Source organism: Phyllostomus hastatus, unplaced genomic scaffold (assembly GCF_019186645.2).
Source record: "Phyllostomus hastatus isolate PE091 unplaced genomic scaffold, TTU_PhHast_1.1 phas_contig_1, whole genome shotgun sequence".
In the NCBI taxonomy this organism is placed as follows: Eukaryota; Metazoa; Chordata; class Mammalia; order Chiroptera; family Phyllostomidae; genus Phyllostomus; species Phyllostomus hastatus.
Genome location: NW_025333498.1, coordinates 30,026,694 through 30,048,232, shown reverse-complemented (window position 1 = coordinate 30,048,232; position 21,539 = coordinate 30,026,694). Strand labels below are relative to the sequence as shown.

The window sequence follows — 21,539 nt, the reverse complement described above, 5'->3', positions numbered from 1 at the left end:
AGACAATTCTTGTAGGACATTTAGGATAAATTTCAAACAGTGCTAACTCATCCTTAAGTCCTCCTGGGCCTCCCCTTCTACTTAGTTGATTTCCATGATGCTGATTATATTTGGTCTAAGTGTTTTTACCCTGCAGTGCTGGAAGGAAGCTTGTTCCCACATGCCCAGACGGCCTTCTCAGGCTGGACACAGGGTTCCCTGTCCATGCCCTGTTGCCACTGGCTTTGATATACTGCAGGGGAAGAGAAATTTCTTTTTAGGAACTGCTTAGTGGGAGAAAAGGCAGGCTAATAACCATTGGAAGACTTTATCAGACCCCTTCTGGTCTGTCTCTGTGGAACCCGCCTGCCCCTGTTCACACTTGACTGTGTTACGCAGGGGGCACCCCGCTCCATCCTGTTTCAAGGGGTCCAGGTCCTGCCCACAGGAATGTCTGCAGAAGTATGACGTCTCTGTCATGTAGGAATACTGTCCGAGCTGGATGGGATTAGCTGAATTCCCTATGACTATCTTCTTTAAAAAAAAAAAAAAAAGTAAAGTTCCTTGCTCTTTACGTATTGAAATCATTGGCCTGACCTAGAAGTTAGTGTCTGATTTTTCTAACCTGCCACATGAAAACCCTTTAAATGTGAAACCCAGCTGTACCCAGTCATTATAAACTAATTTTTCAATTACTTGGTTTGAAAAGGAAAAAAAATATATAAAGAAGTATCTTTTAAAGGTATTCCCTCCATGTCTAGGAAAACATTTTTTCTTAGGGATACTCTTTTTATATAACCTGCTCCCAGCTGTTACAAATGGAAATTGTAAACTGTATTAATCCCAGTTTCGAACAAATGTGTTTTCATTAGAACCTGTGAGAAAACCAATCTGATTTTTTTTAAATGGCATCACTGAAAATAGTGGGTTTTGAAGAATTTGTCGATTTAAACATATTATTTATGTCCATATTGTGATCAATATTTTATATGTGGGTATTTAAGGAAATGGGCTTTTCTGTGTTAAGGAAGAAGGAAAATGTATATTTGATGAGGAGAAACAAACAATATCCAGCTTTCCTCTCAAGATTTTAAAAAATAATAAATCTTCCCTACCCATTAATGCATGTGGCCAGGACAAGGACTTGCAGATAGCAATTAGGAAAATCCCAGCTTTGAAGAGAGGTCATTAAAAGTCAGCCATCCCTTCCATTTCCTTCCTCTACCATCATCTTGTACCTGCTGACACTTACAATCCCCAGATGGCTTTTGTGGTGTGCAGGATGTGTATCCTTTTGAGAGGGGGTGTCAGCACGGGTCCAGGGAGGGTGGGGAAGGGGAAGGGGTTGCCAGTGACAGTGGCCCCATCTCCCCCACTAGGTGTGCCTCCCGCACCCAGACGCGTGCTGTCCACCTGCCAGACTCCCCAACACCTGAGCCACCGCATTCCACCCGGCCAGGTAGCTTTCAGGATGATTACGTGTTCAGAATTTGGAAAGGGTAAAGCAAGGACTTGGGCTCTTCCTGCTGCCTGTTCCCTTTCTTTAGGCGGGGGGGCCTGAGTTTATTTGCTTTTATCCTTCTCACTTGGAAGCTGGGAAGCAGGTATAAGTTTAGGTGGGGGGAATACCTTCGCAGAAATGTTTCTCCAGCAAAAGGAACTTAAAATGAAATAGTGGCCACTGGCATTATTATCTTCTGGTACTTACTAGTGTTGAATAATATTTGTCTTTTTGCTTAGGATATTTAAAAAAAAAGTTATCATAGGCTGACTTGTATCTTCCTATGTCTCTTATGCACCCTCCTAAGCTTGTTAAAATGAAAATGATTCCAGAGGAAGCTTTAGATCTTTTATTTCCTGGACTTTGTGTCCCGGGAGAGATGAACACATGCAGAGAGCAGCATGCAAAGAGAAATTAATTGTACTGTATTTTCATTTTTAACTGATAAATCTAGCCCTTTTGATTTTATGCTAATGCTGCTTTGTTGCCACCGGTATTGCCCTGCTTGCTGCTAAATTAAAATGCTTTGGAACTGATTTGGTAATAACTATTTACTGTTTCAGATCAGTGTTAATATTCATTTTACTACATTGCCTGCAATTTAAAAAATCATCCTTAATTATAGACACTTTGTTTTTTAAAATCTCTTAGGTGAAGGAGAAAAATTGCCTTTACATATATGATTCTGTAATACATTTAATGTGGGAAAGAACTCCTTGGTGATGGTTCAAGTCAGCAAAGCGCCTGCTGTGGTTCATTCTGATTGGCTGTCCTGTCAGTGTAGCAAGCCTTTATTGGCACCTACTGTGCACCAAGAGCAAGTTTGCCCAGTACTGGAATAAGAGACAGTGAAGATACGGCGCAGTATCTATTTCAAAACCTGTCTGCCTGCGGGTCCAAAGGGTGGTCTGTTGTCCTCTGTTGGGTCTGAGCAAGCTGCCAGTTCCTGGAAAGGGTTAAAACATGTCCATGGTTGACATCTCTGAAGGAAGATGTATGTTGTAGGTGCATAATAATACCAACTACTCATAGTGCCTTGTGCTCTTTTATGGAGGATTCCAGAACTTTGGGGTGCATTTAGACAATGTAAGAAGCTCCACTGTCTGTGTCTTCTGTGTATAGGTTATGTGAAGCTTTAAACATGGTGTCGTGTGCTGTCACTAGAACATTTATGTTTAAATCCAGAGGCTTTTCTTTGGAGACCAGTGCCTGCCATGCCAGGCTGAGTTAGGGCCGAGTGGCTAAGTGAGGCAGGTTTGTCCTCCCCTCCCCACCGCCCTGCTTCAGCTGATCCTTCAGGTGTTTCCACAATCAAAAGCCTGAAGAATGCTGCTCTGAATGCATGGCTCAGGTCCCTGGCCTTGCTGCATGTCATAGCAGAGCACGCCTTGCGCAACACAGTGAGAACTGAGCTGGAGATTCGGTGCAGAGATCTGTCTGTCACAAGCCAAACACAGGGCAAGGCCAGAAGGGAGTGGGCTCTGCAGTGCATTGCACAGGCTGGCCAGAGGAGCCAAGCTGTTGTCTGTGACAAGTTGCAGAAGAAGCCAGAAAGTTCCCTGGAGCCAAAGGTAACTCGGGCCACTTTCCCTGTGGCCTTCCAGGGAAGGGCGACTTAGCTCAGGTGCCGACACTGGAGCCCTTCCCTTGCTCTGCAGAGGGAGGGAGAGAGCAGTTCCTCCAGGTGAGCCTCAGACTCGGTTCCCTACGTGGTTTCTCAGCCTGTGGGTGGGGCCCAGGACAAAGCACAGGCCGGCATTTCTGGTCCGAAGGTTTCGTGCAGGCTGATTTCATTTATGCTATTTCCCCTCTGCCCCCCGGGGGAGATCCTAAATGCAATGTGGAAAGGAGCAAAACTTAGGTCTGGTCAAGAGCACCGGGGTGTTCATAGGTTGCTTCCTTGACTTGTCGCTTTGATCTTTCCCCACCTGTTTGTTCTTTCTCTGCTCTCCCTTTCAAAAGTTGTTAGTGATCTTTATTCGCTCAGGTCTGCTTTGGTAGTGTCTGCAGTAGCTCTATTTTCCCTTTTCATTCACTGCTTCCCCCTTCTCACTTTTATTAGCAACTACTATCTTTCTTGTCTGGTCTTTAATTCACTGGTCCAGTGTTTTTACTTTTAAAATCTCCCTGTTGACTAATAAGTTGAATATAGATGTTTATGGGGGTTTTTTTTTAGTGCTACTTTTTCTTCGGTTGAGTGGGGAGGAAAACATTCTTGAGTCCTGATTACATATGAGGCCCTCCACTTGGGCCCTTGTATCTGATTTTCTCCACAATCCTGGGAAGGACAGAGGGTTTCCTTCATAGAGCCCTGACTTTGAAAGTAGAGAATGCAGGACAGTTATGGAGTACTTGAAGAACATTTCAACTTCCATTTTTTTCTTTCATTGTGTGTGGTGTGCATTATAATCAGAGTAGTACATATACGTAATTTAGAAATCCATGTATTTGGGGCATAGTCCCAAAATTTCCTGCCAACACTGTGGCGTGGTCAGAGCAGTGTGGAGGCCATTGGGAGCACAGCAGGGCCAGGGCGCCAGGGGCTTTCCCGCCCACCGGGCTCACACAGGAGTCCGAAGTGAGTTGCTGTAAGATGAGGGTGTGGGGCAGAGCCCATACATAGTAAACAGTATTATAATAATATTCATTTAGCCACTTGTTATTTCCTAAGGATACTCTTTATTTATACTCAATCTCCTTCCAGTGGATTTAAAATGCTAACAAATAGACATTTAGTAAAACAAGATTTTTCTTTTTCAGTGTAGGTATGAGTTGGGGAAAGGAAATAGAAGTGAGAGAGAAGATGAAGTCAGGAGTCAGGCCTATAAGATTTTATTCATTGTGCTCACACGTGGAAGAATGTTTTATTCTTAAGTTTCCTGTGGCCTATATACAGAGAGAGAGAGAATCCAATACGTAAGATGATGTCTTAAGATAAAGACGAAAACACGTACCTGCCCTGGGCCCAGAGAGACATACCCTCAGGACCTGTCCACACCTGGGTCCTCGGAAGAGGAGACGCCAAGGTTTCAACCTAAGCCCCTTGCATTTTTTACCGCATGTGTTTTCCACAGCTGAGAGGGAATTCTGCTATCAGTGGGGTTTGCATTTGATATCCAGGACCCTTAGATCCTAAACAATTCTGGACTAATGGTATAGCTGGTTTAATTTTTTTTTCATGTTCTTTAAAACCTGTAACTTGATTTATATCCCAGCAAAGTACTTGTTGGGCCCTGGACTGAAATGGATTATTTTCTCTGATTCTGTATTAAGCCTACATTCAATGTAGAAAGAACCTTCAAAAAGCAGAGAGGGGGTGAAGGAAAATTGGGAAGGAGAAAGAATATAGTTTTATTGCAGAGGCTTATGAAGAAAAACATTTGATGACTGAGTAGATCTGTCTGCTTCCCCCACCTCCCAGCTCCCCCTCCTTCCTGGCTGCTCTGAGCCTCTGGCTGGCTCCTGTCAGCCACCCCAGGGGCTGCTGTTTTTAACAAGGCAGACTTCATAAGCTACAAAATATTTCTTAGCCACAAATAATTACAGAACAACTTCTACACGTTGAGCGCTGTGCATGGCAAAGGGATTTTCAAAACACACTACATGTGCAGTCAAAAGAACTGGTATTGGGCATACCATTGTGTGTGTGTGTGTGTGTGTGTGTGTGTGAGAGAGAGAGAGAGAGAGAATGTGATCAGTTTCTCCGTGTGTGTGGAGTCTGTTTCCACATCCATAAGGTGGGGTTGATGGCTCTCCACCCCTTCTCATGGTTGTGGGGGTCATATATGTGTCCTAATATAGTTTGAAATGTTTTTGGAAATAACTATAGCCCTGTGCTGTTACTACAGAGAGGAAGATAACACACTGTTTGTGGTTAAAAAGAATTCAGGCTGTGTAGTCAGAAGCAGCACAGTCGAATCAGTGAGCAGTACCAAGCCTGCGTTAATCCCACATTTGTGAGCAGCACGTCACTGTGTGGCTCGCTAGCACGGGAGGCCTGACGCTGCGCTCATTCACGGAGCCTCGTGTGCTGGGAGACCATCTGAGACCTGGTGTGAGGGACAGTAGCAAGTCCTAACTGACAAGAGCTGGCATCTGTACTGGTTGAAGAAATAAAATGTTAGAATGTTTGAGTTATAAGGGAACTTGAAAGATTATCCAGCCTCCAGAAAAGTTCAAATGGTACTTATTTTTTATAGTTCTAAAAAAAATCATCATTGTGAAAATGGGATTTGTGTGTTTTAAGTTGAAGGTGACTGAGTTAACGCAATTAGGAGTTTGGATTTCTGTTAGTCTGGAAAAAACACATATTTTTCAATAGCTTGTCATTTGCTGTAAGAAACTGCTTTCTCTTTCCTGGAGATGGTGGGGCTGCCCTATTGGTGTGTTGCTGAGGTCACGCAGGGAAACTGGACAGGTTGGGCCTTTATCCAGCCCATTGGATCTGCTTCAGGGCTTGCTCGTGCCCGAGCCGAGGTGAAGGTGCACTGCCTGGGCTTTGAGCCACGTGAGTGGGTCTGGTGTTGGATCCCAGGCGGGAATCTTGTGAAGTGAGGCGATCGTAGCAGAGCATCTTTGTGGGTGAGTCTGTGGAGTCAGAACTTCTGGCTTCTCGTCTCGTCAGGACCCTGGTGGGTGCGGATGGGGAACCCTGTCTCCCAGGTGAACTTCATGTGGGCAGCGGGAGAGTCTCCTACTTACAAACACATCATCGACTCATGATATGCTCCTTTTGAAGTGGCGACCCCACCTGGGGCTTCCCATCTCAGCTGCTGTTTCTGCTCCTGGGCCTCTCTCCCACCCACTTTCCTTGTGCTCACTGCCGGGCCCTGAGTGTGTGCTCACCGCCGGGCCCTGAGTGTGTCACTCGTCAGGGCCTGGGCACCGTGGCTATACAGGGAGAACTGGACCTCAGCCTGTTCTTCAGTCCAGGATCCCTGACCAGGCTGCCCCTGCTCTCCCCAGCTGCTTCCCGGAACCCGCAAGTGCACTTCTGGTGCTGTCACTTGTACCAGGGGGCAGGGAAGCCCCTTGTCCGTGCCCCCCTGCTTGAGGTCTGATTCTGAAGTGCGAGACACTTAGGGAAATAAAAGAGGAAAAACGTCACTTAGACTTTATTTTTTACCCTAAGGATATATTCCCCAATATAAAAGACACAACTATCAAACCAAACAAATCACTTCCACTCCAGTCTGTAGATATTGGGGTGGCCTGGGAACCTAACTAATTGTAACATGTCTGTGGGAAAAACACTCTGAGTCCCAAACACTGGACTTACAAGTGAAGGTTTGTGAAATAGACTCAACTTATTAACAGGGTTATAATGAAAAATTACCATTAATAAGCGACAATCTCACTAATAAGCTAGAGTGTGCCTATGAAGCACTAAGCACAGCCCCTGACGTGTAATAACCTTCAGTAAATGGTAGCTGCTGCTCTCGCCTCCAGCAGCGGCATTTTTTGGATCAAAAGAGTCACTCTTGCTATATTTATGCTCCATTTATGAATGATCCATTACAAAAATACACAGTGAAGGCTGTGATTCCAAACACGTGGGGAGATGAGTATTAATACTCCTGATAGAGTACTTTGAAATGTTGGGAATGATGACAGATGCCCAAAAGCTATGTGGGCCTTATCACAAATAAATTTTCACTTTGGCTAGAAAGACATAACACCAACAATCCTGAACCAAGAGCAATGAGATTAAATGTGCCTGTGACCACAGATGAAATAGAAGTTTGTTTGTTTGCTCATTCATTGAATAAGCAAACATTTAGTGAGCACTTAGTATGTGCCAGACACTGAGCTGTTCAGAAAAAGATCCTGATGGTAGATACTCTAAAGAGGGAGGTTTCGGCTAGGCGGGTGTTTAAGCAGAAAGGTAAGCAAGGGATAGTAAGTCCAGACTGGGGCAGCAGGAGCAAAGGCAGTTTTAGAATTGGGGCAGAATGCCCTGGAGTTATGGTGAGGAAATTGTTTTGTCTTTACTTCTAAACCTTAAAGAGCACTGTAAAAATAAACAAAACCCCTTTGGACCTTTTGATCCTAGATAACAGACTCTGTTTGGAGTTAATTCACCAGCCTGCTGATAAAAGTCTGTGTCCTCCTGGTATGTTGATGAAACAGTTTAATCCAGGCAGCTGGGTTCTGAATGCACTCTGACCCCGTGCACCCCCATTTACGTCCAGCAGCGAAGGGCCAAGGCTGCTGGCATCCAAACAGGGGACACAAAGGGATCAGAGATCATGGTCCTTGTTCTCAAGGACACAAGCCAGCGTCCTTGGTGAACAGTGCTTACAAGCACCACGTGGCTCAGTACTGGAAGTGGCCGTGTATAGACACTGCATAGAGTGAACACAGAGTGAGGCAAATGCAGGTGCACAGTTGTGAGTGCTTGAATCACAGTTTATTCTTGTAATACTTAGTACGTAATTATTGCATTATTTACTCCATGAACAGCTATAAACCCCACACTGTGTTGCTGCTTTTCTTCATCATATTCCTCCTCCTCTCTCTAGAGGGTCTTCTGTGCGGGGTTTCTTTCTCAGAGGTTAAATTTTAATTCTGCAGTCATGCGGCCCTGCCCGTGCCTGTGTTTTCCTTGCGCTGTTGACACGGAGGCTTCCCCTTCCGTGCCGCTGAAGGAGCAGAGTCAGGTGGGCCTCTCTGGGTTGTTGTGAACAGATGTTCTAGAGCTTAATTCTAAAGACTGGATTCTCTGCTTGACTCTATAATTGTATTTTCATTTTTACAGGCTTTTCTTCTGCATCTTTTCTGCATTAACCTTGGGGCTTCCCTGCTCCCTCCTCCCATACGCAAGTGTTGTTAATTTAAAAAAATTATTTAAAAGTTCAGAGGAATTTAATGAGATGTAAATTCTCTTGTGAGCAATTTGTGTTAAAAAGAGAGGCAACATTGTCTCCAAATTCCGAAGACACACCGTTAACTCTCAGATACTTTTAGACAGCTTTTTCATTACCTTATTAGAGTTCTTTTCCTCCCCTGTAGAATAATTTAGCAGTTTATTTGCCTGATAAACAACATTCTTCTAATTTACCAAAATATATCATATGAAACTTACTTCGATAAAAATCTGCGTGGACCGGAAAATTTTCCCGTGATCGTGGGAGGGGCAGTGTGTGTGTGTGTCTGTGTGCACGTGTGCTAGCTCTCAACAGCCCCAGCTATGCCTGGCTTCCTTCAAAGTATTTTGGTCTCTCATTTCAGCCACAATTACAAGTTCATCCGAAAATGATGACCGGAGTGGCTCCAGTTTGGAATGGAATAAGGATGGAAGCCTAAGGTTAGGGGTGCAGAAGGGAGTGCTCCATGATCGCAGGGCAGATAACTGCTCCCCCGTGGCAGAAGAGGAGCCCCCTGGGTCGGCGGAGAGCGCGCTGCCCAAAGCCGAAGCCTCAGCTGGAGATGGTCCTGTCCCTTATTCTCAGAGCTCCAGCTCGTTAATAATGCCACGGCCCAACTCAGTTGCAGGTAAGGCCACACTTCTCCTTGAAAGGTTATCTTACTGGGCCCGAGGTACCCCATGTTCACTCCTTACACTTGGGAATGTGATCCAGACACAAGCCAGCGCTGTGATCATGGGTCAGGCACTTACCTTTCCTAGACCTCAGTTTACCCATGTGTAAACATGATAAGGCTGCACTGAATGGTCTTTAAGTGGCCCTTCTGCTTGGGATTCTTTAAATCTGATATTCGGGCTCTATGGCCCTTTGTCTGTGATGGAAGAAAGTACGGAAAGTTCTGTCCTTGTTTTTGTTATGGAAGCCTGAGCAAATTCATGACTTTGTATTATATCTTGGTAAACAGGAATCATGCTTTTGAGTGAGTTTGTTAATATCAGCTCATAGAGTATCTAATCCAACTTCCAAACTTGGTTTTTATCACTGAGGCCCGTCACAAAGATGGGAGGTCCAGCTTCTGGACAATTCTGTGAGAAGGGGTCTCACAGCTGACGCATAAGCACTGGCAGTGAGAACTCGCAGTCGAGGAACTGAAAACAGGCATGGTGGGGCAGCTGGACCTAGAAGAGGACACAGAAGTGATGCCTGTTGCCAGATGACTGGCCAGTGGGTGGCTGTCCAGCAAGGAGAGTGGTTTGGGGGCGGGTAGGACAAGGAGCTCTGCATCTGGGCTGTCATGCCTGTTTTTAGGTCCTGAGTTTCTAAACTCAGTTCCCTTGGGTTGAACTTAGAGGAGGAATATACATAGAAGAGGAACTTGTTTGGTCATTTAAAAAAAATTACTTACTGATTTAGAGAGAGAGAGAAACATCTTTTGGTTGTCCCACTTATTATGGATTCATTGTTTGCTTCTCATGTGTGCCCTGACTGGGTATTGAACTCACAACCTTGGCATGTCAGGATGATGCTCTAACCAACTAAGCTACCCAGCCAGGCCTTGTTTTGGTCATTCTTTGTCACCAGTGCAATGCTTAAAATTTCTCTTCCACTAATGCACGGACCCTGGTTTTCTCTTCCTACATCAAAGGATTTTTCTATGATTTATACTGCTTTGGGATGTGGCAGGTCACTCTGGCTGTTGTTAGGGTTTTTTTTGTTTTGTTTTTTAACAATGGAACTCTGAAGCAGCTGATAAATAAATTGCCCTAATGGAAAAGTTCTGAGACACAACTCTAATTTGCTTCAAAGGAAATAAAATGGCCTTGTTCCAGAGAAGGGGTTTGGCACGTCTGCAGGGGAGAAGTCCTGGCGAGCTCTTTGTGTGCCGAGTGACGGTCCCTCCGGAAGCCTTTGTGTCCTCCCACCACCACCCCACTACCTGTGGCACTGCATGGGGCTCCCAAGGCGCTATAGACCATATTTACTTAGCTACGATGGATGCTTCATCCGTATTGTCCCAGAACTGGATAGCTGTTTTAACTTCAACACAATAGCAAACTTGTATTCAGTTTCATGAAGCTATTTTAAAGTTAGGAAACACATTCATAAATTAATTCAACAGTGTTAAAAGCACTCCATTTCGGGTGACGTTTTCTGCTTGATGTTCTTTCATGTGGTCTCCTGCCATGTGAAGTGACAGCGGGTGTGAGCTGAGCGTTTCCAGGCGTCCGCAGTGATTACCGAGCAGGGCGTTCTGGTTTCCGCTGTGTTTGTTCATTAGTGTCTGCATGTGCACTTGAGCAGGACCTCCCGTGCAACTGGGAGGGCTTTACCTCTGGGTTTGAGCAGTGACTGCCTGGCCTAATGGGTTTGCTCATCTCTGCTGTGTTGTACACTTTATAAACTGAAGGCATGTTTTGAAAGGAAGTAGGCAAGTCCCTGATATCATAGTATCTGTCAGCAAGCTGGAAGTCTGGTAGATTTTTCATTGATCACCCACTTACCTCTAAAGCTGAACCTCAGTTAAGAGGGAAGGGCAAGATTTTTCAAGTATTGCTGAAAAGAATAAAGGATTCAGGTTGTCTATACCTTATGCAGCACTGTTTGTGTGGTGATAAGGAGCCAAGCTGCCAGAAACAAGGCAGTAGCAACACGTGGTGTGAGGAGTATGGTTTATGTAAGGGACCATGTACTGTAATCTCTCAGAAGTATTTGCGTGTGAGATCCATGGAAACACAAGTAGATGTCCATTTGCTAGGAAACATCAAATGATCTGATGTGGTGTGTGCAGAGTACGGGCTGGCAGGTAAAAGCCTCTGTTCATGCTGATGCTGGCCTCAGGGACCCCGTCCTGCTGGGAGCGAGGGTGAGGAAGCAGGTTCCTGAGGTTGCTGGCTGCTATTTGTCATCAAGCCTGTTACAGAGAACTGTGTGTGTCTGTTCACTGCTAACCATTCAGAACAGTGACATTTTTATGTCCAGGATTATAAAAATAAGCTGGCTAGGTTTGGGGATCGCCTGTACAGAGGTCTTTGTGAAGGAGTGGGCAGAGTGGAATCAACCACTTTGGAACGCTGCTGCTGGGTCGGTATTGTCCGTCACACAAGAGTGTCTGGCATGGATACCTGTGCCTCCCTTTAAGAAACAATCAGAGCCCTTTAAAATGCTGTCTTGTATCATTTAGAAGTTGGGTAATTAGGTTCTACTATTTTTGACTACTTTATTTTTTCTCTCGAAATACTTCCTAAGTGGATCACAGAACACTGTTTTGTTTTCCAGGAAACCAACAAACATAATGACTAGCTGGTTTCCTTAAAACTCGAACTGGTAAATGCCTGGACTTAATGGCATCTACTTTTGGTAGGTTAGTCCATGATGTTTTGGCAGGTGTTTCTCTTTGCTCGGCCTAGAGGAGTCTCCGTGTGCCTCTCCTTCCACTCCACCCCATTTCCCTCCATTCCCCCCAAAAAGCCTTTCCTGAACATATTCCAATGTACTTCTCACCCAGATGTTGGGCACTATGTGCATGCAATAAGTGTGTAATTAATTTGATTGTAGAGATGTTCTCAATAAGTTTATTGCAGCATGAAATTATTGCTCTACCTCTGATTTTTCTCAGCTCTGCATACTGTTTAGGGTTTTGGAAGCATTTAGTGTTAAATATCAGAAACAGGTCTGATTCTTGTACTGGTGGTGTCTGAGAACCTACTGTAGGCGTGTGTGAGAAGGCAGCGTGGGGTCCCTGCACCAGCTCTACAAGGTGAAGACGCCTGGGTGCAGAGCTGGGCACCTGGAGCTTCCCTGCTGCTACCTTCCAATCTCCCTCTCTCGGTGGCTTTGAAGGCAGAGGCACCCGGCAGCTGGTGGCCTACAGCCCTGACGAGCAGTGGTCCACAACAGCGCAGGTTACTCATATTTAATTGTGCAGTTGCTGGGGCCACTTGTTGCATACTTTGGAGCTGAAACTGTGGGGACCAGAAATCTGAAAACAGGCATTTAAAACTCCATCCCCGGCATGTGTCAAACAAGGGCATTTTGGGCAATCTCTTCTTCGGAATAACTTGGCCCTTTATAGTCTCAGATTCTTAATCCTTTTGGTTGTCACAAAATTAAAAACTGAATGTCATGCTTTAAGAGGTCAGAAGGAGATGGGAAATGGGAAACCCTTTTGAGGCTGCAAGCATCTTTGTGCTTCTCCTGCACAGGAGCAGCAGGTCAGACATGCATGAACTGGCTTCTGGGTGACATGGTTGGTGTTCATGGTGAGGCATGCTGAGGAGAGGGGCAGTTGCAGAGCCCCAAGTCAGAGGCCCAGTTCCCAGGCAGGAGCCCAAAATAATGTTCCAAGGAGTGTTATTCCAGGAAGCCAGGGTGATGGGTGTGGTCCTAGTGGCCCACACAGCCTGGTCATGAAGGACTTGCAGAGAAGCCAGAGGCTGTTGTTGGATTCCCATAGCATAGGCCCATTTGGAAGTCCTGCATAAGGAATTAGTGCACTTTTTCCAAGTGCATGAAGTATTGGTGTGAATGTGCACACGGTGTGTAAAGAGGATGTGGGTATGCACTGAGAGGATACAGGAGCATAAGTGTGTGCTGTTGTAAAGTTAAGGTGCTGGGTGTTTCTGCACAGACTGGGAAGTTGAGCAGGGCACACAGTTGATTGCCCTTTGGAGAATGCAGAGAGAGGGGACACACTGTCAAAGAGTCTGGCCATGGGGCCACCCAGGTGCTCATCTAATGAAGGGGAGGGGTAGTGCTCACGGTCACAAAGGAAAGGACTGCAGCTGTGGGAGGGAAATTAGGAAGGGCCAGATCAGGTGGGTAGGGCCAGTCAACAGCTGGATGCTGGGTCAGAGCCAGGGGGTCTTCGGCAGACAGATGGCCCAACTCGACTTCTGTCCTTTGAGGCTTGGCCCCACTATTGATTTCTCCAGTGCTCAGAAGTCTTAGTTAGCCTTGGAATGTAACTCCCTCTTCCTCCTTGTTCGCCCTTGGACGACATCTGAGTTTTGTTGTCCTGGAAGATGACTGTGTGCCTGAGAGTAACAGCACTTTACATTGGGCCATGGGCCACTTAACCCACAAGTCACATTAAATTACCTTTATTTAGAGTTCTCTTACTGTGACCAAGGATGTGTTTGTAATTAAGAGGAGTTTTTTTAAAAGGCCAAAACACACTGTGTATTTGCTTCTAAGATTTGCTGAGATTAGTAAAATTATTTTGCATTAGTTATTTTTATAATCCAACTATGTCTATGTTTAAATAGACCCTAAATCCTTTTTAGAAAGGTACCTATGTGCTATAAATCTTACTGATTTGATCAGAGGTAAATGTGATTACTTATTTTTAGAATTTTAAAAAGTATATACATATGGAATATTATATAATATGTTATATATATACACACATATATACACACATATAAATATTTGAAGCTTAGGACTATGTTCACATCCAGTGAAGTCCACATGGCTACTTACACAGCCACAAGCTGACTGTGAGGGCTGGGAGCACTGTGGAGTTGTGTGTGCGGGAGCTGCTCGCTTAATGAGCAAGGCTGGGGCTGTGGCACCAGAGGCAGGTTCTCGGGGCTGCAGAGAGCAGCGGTACCGTGCTGCATGTTGGCAGTGAGTACTGGAGCTTTGCTGAGTGACACTTGATTGTCACATTTCTTCATAAAAATGTATGGTGAAGTTGGTCTATTTGCAGGAATTGTGGAGACTATTAGCACCCATATCAACATGCTTTCATTTAAGAATGAACAAGCAGCACTTGACTCTGTACCACTTTTTGGTGAACAGCATTGCTGGGAAAATAAACCTGGGTGGGTAAACAAAACTAAAATCACCTTGAAGGACATTTTGTTGAATGCCCTAATGGAATTGCTTAGTAATTTATAATTGCAGTAGCTTGGGTATGATATTAAACTCAACTTTCAAGAGACTAAACTTCAGTTTCATATTACAGCGACCAGCTCAACCAAATTGGAAGATTTGAGTTACTTAGATGGGCAGAGAAATGCTCCTCTTCGAACGTCAATTCGATTACCGTGGCACAATACGGCCGGAGGCAGGGCGCAGGAAGTTAAAGGTCTGTATCCTTCTACCCGCTGTCATGTGGGTGTGACGAGCTCTGTCACCGAATGCTGAAAGTCCGTGATAACCAGCATTTAAACCGACTGCTATTAAAACACGATGGTGAATGATGTGTGTGTTAAAAGTTTATCTGGAAAGTGTGCTGGGGGGCCAGCCTTCACAATTTTGGACTTCTTAAAATGTATGATTAACTTGCTTCTGGATTTGAAAAATCATTCTGCAACATGTTATTTTGAAGTGAGGAGTAGTTTAAGACTCCCTCTTTTTTTTCTTTTTTTGTAATCAATAAAGAATCAGCCTTGTTGCCACCTCCTACATCTCCCTGTCATGCACTGTCGTGTGGTCAACAGAGGCACCCTCAGGACAAAGCCCTGTGATCTGCGCCCCCCGCACCACCACCACCCCATGAGAGCTGGGGCCCTGTCTCCAGGGAAGGCGCATTTTCATTTGCTCAAACAGTTGTGGGAGAAATGTGTCTTAAATACTGTTTGAGATAAACTGATGAGACATGATTTGGCCCTCAGAATCACTTTCTCTATTTCTCTGTGTGTCTGCCTTGAGTCATGGGAATAATTTAGAGGCATAAATGGACTAGAAAGTCACTTAAGTAGTATACTTTGTATTCCCAGTGGTGTATAATAAATGAGGTATCACAGAAGTATTAATAGGATCATATTGGAAACGCAGATCCCTTTTGGGGTGAAACTACAGGCTATACCAAGTGTAACATACACATAATGATAAATTAAGTTTTTTAGTGTCTAAAACTATGACTTTCTTCCAAAATAATGATCTTCTTTCTTTTCCTAAGCACGATTTGCTCCCTACAAGCCACAAGACATCTTACTGAAGCCCCTGTTGTTCGAAGTGCCGAGCATAACAACAGACTCAGTGTTTGTGGGACGGGATTGGCTCTTCCACCAGATCGAAGAGAACTTGAGGAACCCAGAACTGGCGGAAAACAGAGGAGCGGTGGTTGTTGGAAACGTGGGCTTCGGGAAGACGGCAATCATTTCCAAGCTGGTGGCGCTGAGCTGCCATGGCAGCCGCATGCGGCAGATCGCCTCCAACAGCCCCAGCCCATCCCCCAAAAGTACGTCTGCGTTTAACTGCTTGTCTGGCTCATCATATTAACATACGGTAGATGGAGGAGATTACTGTTTGGACAGACGGAAGTTCCCAGTTTTCCTCAAGTTGTTCCAGCAGCTGTGTCAGGTTTGCGGTCATGTGGCACTGTTCAGGTGTCCATCTGTCACAGTGCCTGTGCAGGTGTGACTGGCATGAGGCCAGCCTTCCCTCGGGCCTCCCTCTCTGTAGGGGCCGAGATGGGGCAGTGAGTCCTGACCAAGTACACTGGGGAATTTTTGGTCCTAAAACCACGGCAGGAGCCTCCTGGCAGAACAGGCCAGAAGGCGTGTGTGCAAAATTCTTTTGTATCCTGTGCTCTGCAGCCTTTGTCTTCTATACTGGATTTACCAAAGATATAAAAACTAGCTTAGAAATGGACTGGAGTTGCAAAGATTGACTATTTATAGCTTATTTTATGTATAATACATTAAAAGAAAGTGTCTCTAACATAATGAACCAGGAACAAGTGAGCCATGCAAGGTATTTTTTTAAAACCAAAAATAGTTTAGTAAGGGAAATGAGAAACAGCGGTTCCCTGGGGAGGACCGCTGGGCGGGTAGGAGATGGGCTGGAGGGCACTGGTGCTCCCGTGTGCACCTTTGCATGTGGCGCCTTGCTCACTCCTCACCTGTGGAACTGCTCTCTGTCTCTGCTCAAGAAACACATTCACCGTCCTGCTGTGCATACCCCCATTGTGATGCTGTGAACAACGGAATCGGTCTCTTTCCTCTGCAGCTTCAGATTCCTCCCTGGATCCTCCGTTCACTCCATTGCTTTCACCAAGTACTTCTACAAGTGGTACCAATGTGGCTAAAATGCCCACTGGGTCGGGGTCTGATACTCCTGAAAACCAAAGACCAAGGGAGGATGCAGTGAAATACCTCGCTTCCAAGGTAATGTTACTCCTGGTTTATGAGAACTTCCAAAGAGAGTGAGTGAGAGAGAGAGAGAGAGAGAGAGAGAGAGAGAGAGAGAGAGAGATTGAGATTGATTGGCTTCTGAAAAATGAATTGTAAAAGAGATCTTACAACAGGGACAGCAGTTGCTTAATGCAAAAGTATAGCTTTGGATAAAAATGTGGTAGAGTACTGCAAATGAAAGTCATGACTAAAAATAAATATCTTAAGACATTGGCAGTGGACTTGTGTTCATCTTAAATACTGGATTGAAAATTCCTCAGTCAGCAGGAGGTAGTGTTGCACTTGCCACAAATCTACCCTTACAGTTGGCACGAGAGCAGGAAGATCGGTAGCCTTGAACATGACCCCCAGGCCACCTCTGCCCACGCTCTGTGCCTAAGGCCCTTGGTTCTTTGAGTCTTTCTGTCCAAGATTTCTTGTGGTATTGTAAAAGAGACTTGGCTGACTCCTGCTTCTGAAACTTATGCTCATCAAAGTCCTTCAGAAATTTTCCCATCTGCTCAGCTTCTGTCGCAGGTTCACCAGCTACCCTCCTGGGTGAAACCTGTCATGCTTCACCCCTGGTGGGCCGCTTGGGTCTCCCTGGCAGCAGTGGTGTGAGGTGGTGGAGCTGGAGAGCCAGTGGGGGTGGGCAGGATGAGGGGTGTCTGGTGAGGAAGCCCCCAGGATGGTGGTGGGCCCAGGGGGACCGAAACAAGTGCTTCTCTGCCCCAGATCCTTGCTCCTTGCTTCTGCTTCCCTGGCGTGGGCAGCCTGACACCCTGACCCGTCCTCTGTGCACCAACAGGTGACCTGCAGTGAGGGATATAGAGCTGACGATGAAGCACCCGCCACCCTGATTTTTCACACCACTTTGTGACCCACCATAAGAAATAGATCTTAACACCGGAGACCTAGTGCTCACACATATGCAATCACACACACAACTGAAGCAAAAGCATCACAAAAAGCAAAAGAATCTTATAATATTCACTTTATTTTTTAGAAGAATTTGGCTCCAAATTGATTTCATGACTAGACTGGTCCAGGCTGTTTTCATTGGTGGTTTGTTCAAGCCCTGGAGTCTTCATGGGATCCTGCTAACCTGTGTCCCAGGGGGCATGGAAGAGCAGTCATCTTTCCTGAGCTTTGCTGACCAGTTTAGTCTAGGACAGAAGTCACATGAAGATTCCAAATTGGCCACATCTATTCTTGCCACGTGCTTTTTAGGAGTCTGCAGACCTGTTATCTAACCACAGATCTTTCGTTGCTCACCTGGGTCACCCTGGTGAGCCTTTAGCCTGTGCCTCTGCTGCCCTCAGCTGTGAGGCACAGCTGGTGGTTCTTCTACACGTGTGCTGAGCAGGGGGTGGGAGTGGGTACAGTTGAGGGGTGGTGCAGACTCAGATGCTGCCGAAAAACATAAGTACTTTACACTGTATGTTTTGACCTTTTTTGAAAACCTTCCTTACCTCATACTTACATTCCTTAGTTCATCCTCGTTGAGCAAAGTATTTGGTTTTTCATTTACCTGTGGAGTACCGTTCACTCCTGACAGTTCGCATCTGCCACTCTCCTTGGGGACTCGAAGGAATAACCTGCTGCCGCATATCAGTCCCAGCAGAGGGGATCCTCGTCATCCTCTCCGTGCTTAAGCAGGAACCCTCTTGCTCCCTCCTCCTCTGTGTCCCTGCACAGCATAGGCAGAGATTTGCTGGGTGCTGATTTTGACTTTACCAGTTGTCGCTGTTGAACTTCTGCATGGTGTCCATGCAGGGTGGGTGTGGAGAAGGGGCTGAGGGTTTCCACCAGGCTGCCTGGTCCTCCTGCCATGGGGAGGAAGCAGCTGTGACTTCCTGGCCTGGCCTTTGTAGTCACTGACTAGTGCTGATCCTAATGCTGATCAAGACAGATTTGGTCAAGATACACTGCAGTGAAAAAGTTGCTTAGGTCTTGGCAAACCACGTGAATTGAATGAAGGAATCACTGAATCAATTAAGCTAAATTATGTCTCCATCTTGGGGAAGAGAACAACATATTCTGTTACCTTGCAGACACTAGAGTTTCATCCCTGTGTGAGAGCATGAACGGAATGGTGTGAAGAGGGTGAGGTGACGCTGCTGGTCTGCTTCCCCCCAGGTCGTGGCCTACCACTACTGCCAGGCCGACAACACCTACACGTGCCTGGTGCCTGAGTTCGTGCACAGCATCGCGGCTCTGCTCTGCCGGTCCCATCAGCTGGCTGCCTACAGGGATCTGCTGATACAGGAGCCCCAGCTACAGAGCATGCTGAGCCTCAGATCCTGCGTGCAGGACCCCGTGGCTGCCTTCAAGAGGGGAGTGCTGGAACCACTGGCAAATCTGAGAAACGGTACCTCCCAGCAGCCCCCTAGAACCGCCTCAACAAGTCCCCGATGGCTCCGAGTCCCCAGGGCCATCCTCAGAAGGGGGGCGGGGGGTCAGCTTGTCCCTGGGTTGGAAGTGAGATGGGTGCAGGAAGAAGGTGTGGGTGAATCTGTGTCTCTCCTCCTGTTCCTCGGAACTGTCTTTGCAAGGACCCACCTAGATGGTGTAGGTTTAAATGAAAGTTCTTGGATAAGAACTAACTGGCCAGTGGAACATTTCCAAGGCAGCTAATTTGCAACTATAGGTCATTTAGAAGACTTGCGCTCTAGAAACTTGCCTGCGCATTTTGCACTCCCACATAGCAGGGGGATAAGTTGATTGTTTAGGAAAATTGCCGGCATGTTTTTTTTTCAGGACCTCTGCTCAGTTGAGTTGAACCTACAGCGGTTTCTGGAAGTCTGACTTTGTTGCCCTTGAATAGTCTACAAGACAGGGGGCATTAGTGCTATTATGGGCCCTTTGGTTTTTCATCCTTCCTCCTCCTCACCTTTTGAGTTAGTTTATCTGCTTTCATAGCACTTCTTCCAAAAGGTGCTACAGAGAGGGCATTGAAACAGATGTCATCCTTTCTCCTTAGTTCCCAGGCAGAAAGTTGATGCTAATAAATAGGAAACTAGCTTTAGGTTTGTAGGAAAGAGCCTTGTTCTAGGAATCTCTAAAGCAGAGCTCTCACCCCGGCTTATACGAGCCTCGGGCTGGATGCTTTGCCCTTTGGGGGTCAATTTTCCTCCCCAGAAATCCACCGAAGGTGTTCCTTGGTGAGGGTGGGGAGCCTAGGGTCTTTTCCAGAATTCCTCTCCGTGTGTTATCTTCGCTGTACTCGCCCCAGAGATAGTAGTTGATGAAGCACTAACTGTAATACATGGGTGGAATTCTGCTAAGTGTGTGTAATGCAATATGTTTCTGAAAACTCTTTTGTGAGAAGTGGTTCTCTCTTTGGCTCTGTGCTCCAATTTCCATAATGCATTTAATAGAAAATATGCTTCTGTGTAAACTGTTTCTTCTGCCATATGCAGACCTTTTTTAGTTTTTCCTGACACTTTAAACTGTGCATTAAAATACATGGGGTGGTGCCACCTTATAGAAATACATACTTCCTTAATTAAAAATATTTTGTCCTTTAGAGCAGAAAATTCCTGAAGAAGAATACATTATTTTGATAGACGGCTTGAATGAAGCTGAGTTTCATAAACCTGATTATGGAGATACACTTTCTTCATTTATTACCAAAATTATCTCTAAATTTCCTGCCTGGTTGAAGTTGATTGTGACTGTAAGAGCAAATTTTCAGGTAAAAAAATAATTTTCACATCTCTTCCCAAGTCCTTATGCCTAAAATTTGCAGTGATTAATACTAACAATTTAAACTTGTAAACCATTTAGCTGCTGAATTTAAAACTATACTAAGACTTTGAAATATCAGTGCACAATACCCCAAATGTGTGAAGCGCTGACCTTTTTACCCCTGAAGGCACATTTTTCAAGGTGTCAGGTAAGTTTTCTGTTAGCACTGACCTGCACTTGTGCTTCTGAAATGGTAGGTCCAGCCCCAGCTCCCTGGCACTCGGGCTGGGACGCTGTGTGGGGTGTGCGGCTACCAGGCCTGCTAGAATTGACAGGTGTTCCTACTAGGAGTTTGTGTGGATTTGCAGTGGGACTTTGTTTTGTTGTGTTTTGTTTTGGTTTGTTTTATTTTGTTTTGTATGAATAAAGGAGGGAGGGATGAAGAAGGGGATTTTTAAGACCTATTCTGAGAGAAGGTCTATTTTTTTCAGAAAACTTAAACATGGGATAACATTTGCAGTGAGATGAGTGATTTTTTAAAATTCTCTACCTCATGCTTCCCCTCATGTGAACCCTAAAATTATATCTCAGCCATTGACACCTTCCTTCTAACTTGTTCTTTTTTAGTAAAGACCTTAAATTTTTGCCCTTTTATGATACTTACTTAAAAGTAGCATTTGGACCCTGACCAGTGTGGCTGAGTTGGTTGGGCATTGTCCCACAAAGCGAAAGGTCACCAGTTTGATTCCCAGTCAGGGCATGTGCCTGGGTTGCGCGCGGGTTTGGTCCCTGGTCTGGGTATACGAGACGGACAACCGATTAATGTTTTTCTCTCTCCCTTCCCCTTTCTTTTTAAAAATAAATAAATAAATAAATAAATAAAATTTTTAAAAAATGTAAAATAAAATAATAGCATTTTGGCTCCTTTTTTTCGCATTAAAAGTGGCATTAGACTGCAGTTGAATTTGATGTTTTTTTTTAAAGGAAATTTGATTTGTACCCTTCTCAGTCATTTTCCACACAGTAAGCAGACACTAGCGGCACCCAGGGAGAGGAGTCCTGTGTTTTCTGTACCCGCCGTGTGAGTTTTTGGAGGTGTAGTTAGCATCCACGGTAACGGGAGTCAGTGACGCAGCCTGCCCCCTGCAGTTACTACATTCAGTGAGGACATGTATGTCAGCACTTCAGAAATGATAGTGACAAGTGAAAAAAAGCCCACCAAACACATCTCTGCTGTTAAGTGTCAGGATGGTGCTTATCTCCAGGATGGGGATGTTTGCTCTCAGGCTGCTGGTTACCAGGGAGATCTGACTTTGTGAAAATTAATGACACCGTGCGCTCATATTTGTGCACTTCCCCATGTATTACCTCAATTTAAAAGTT

At 45.4% G+C, this 21,539-nt stretch overlaps 1 protein-coding gene across 10 annotated transcripts in view; it reads left to right on the top strand.

Moving 5' to 3' along the window:
• Positions 1-21,539, top strand: part of TANC1 (tetratricopeptide repeat, ankyrin repeat and coiled-coil containing 1) — a 224,223-nt gene that overhangs the window by 148,934 nt on the left and 53,750 nt on the right. For 8 of the 10 annotated variants that reach the window (XM_045837935.1, XM_045837722.1, XM_045837884.1 and 5 more), the window contains 6 exons: positions 8,711-8,974; positions 14,312-14,434; positions 15,251-15,532; positions 16,303-16,460; positions 18,606-18,837; positions 19,997-20,163. In XM_045837935.1, the coding sequence (XP_045693891.1) occupies positions 8,711-8,974; positions 14,312-14,434; positions 15,251-15,532; positions 16,303-16,460; positions 18,606-18,837; positions 19,997-20,163 (1,226 nt within the window). Of the gene's footprint in view, positions 1-2,915; positions 3,165-8,710; positions 8,975-14,311; positions 14,435-15,250; positions 15,533-16,302; positions 16,461-18,605; positions 18,838-19,996; positions 20,164-21,539 lie in introns of those variants that run through there. The other 2 variants (XM_045838319.1, XM_045838232.1) reach the window with 2 other exon arrangements.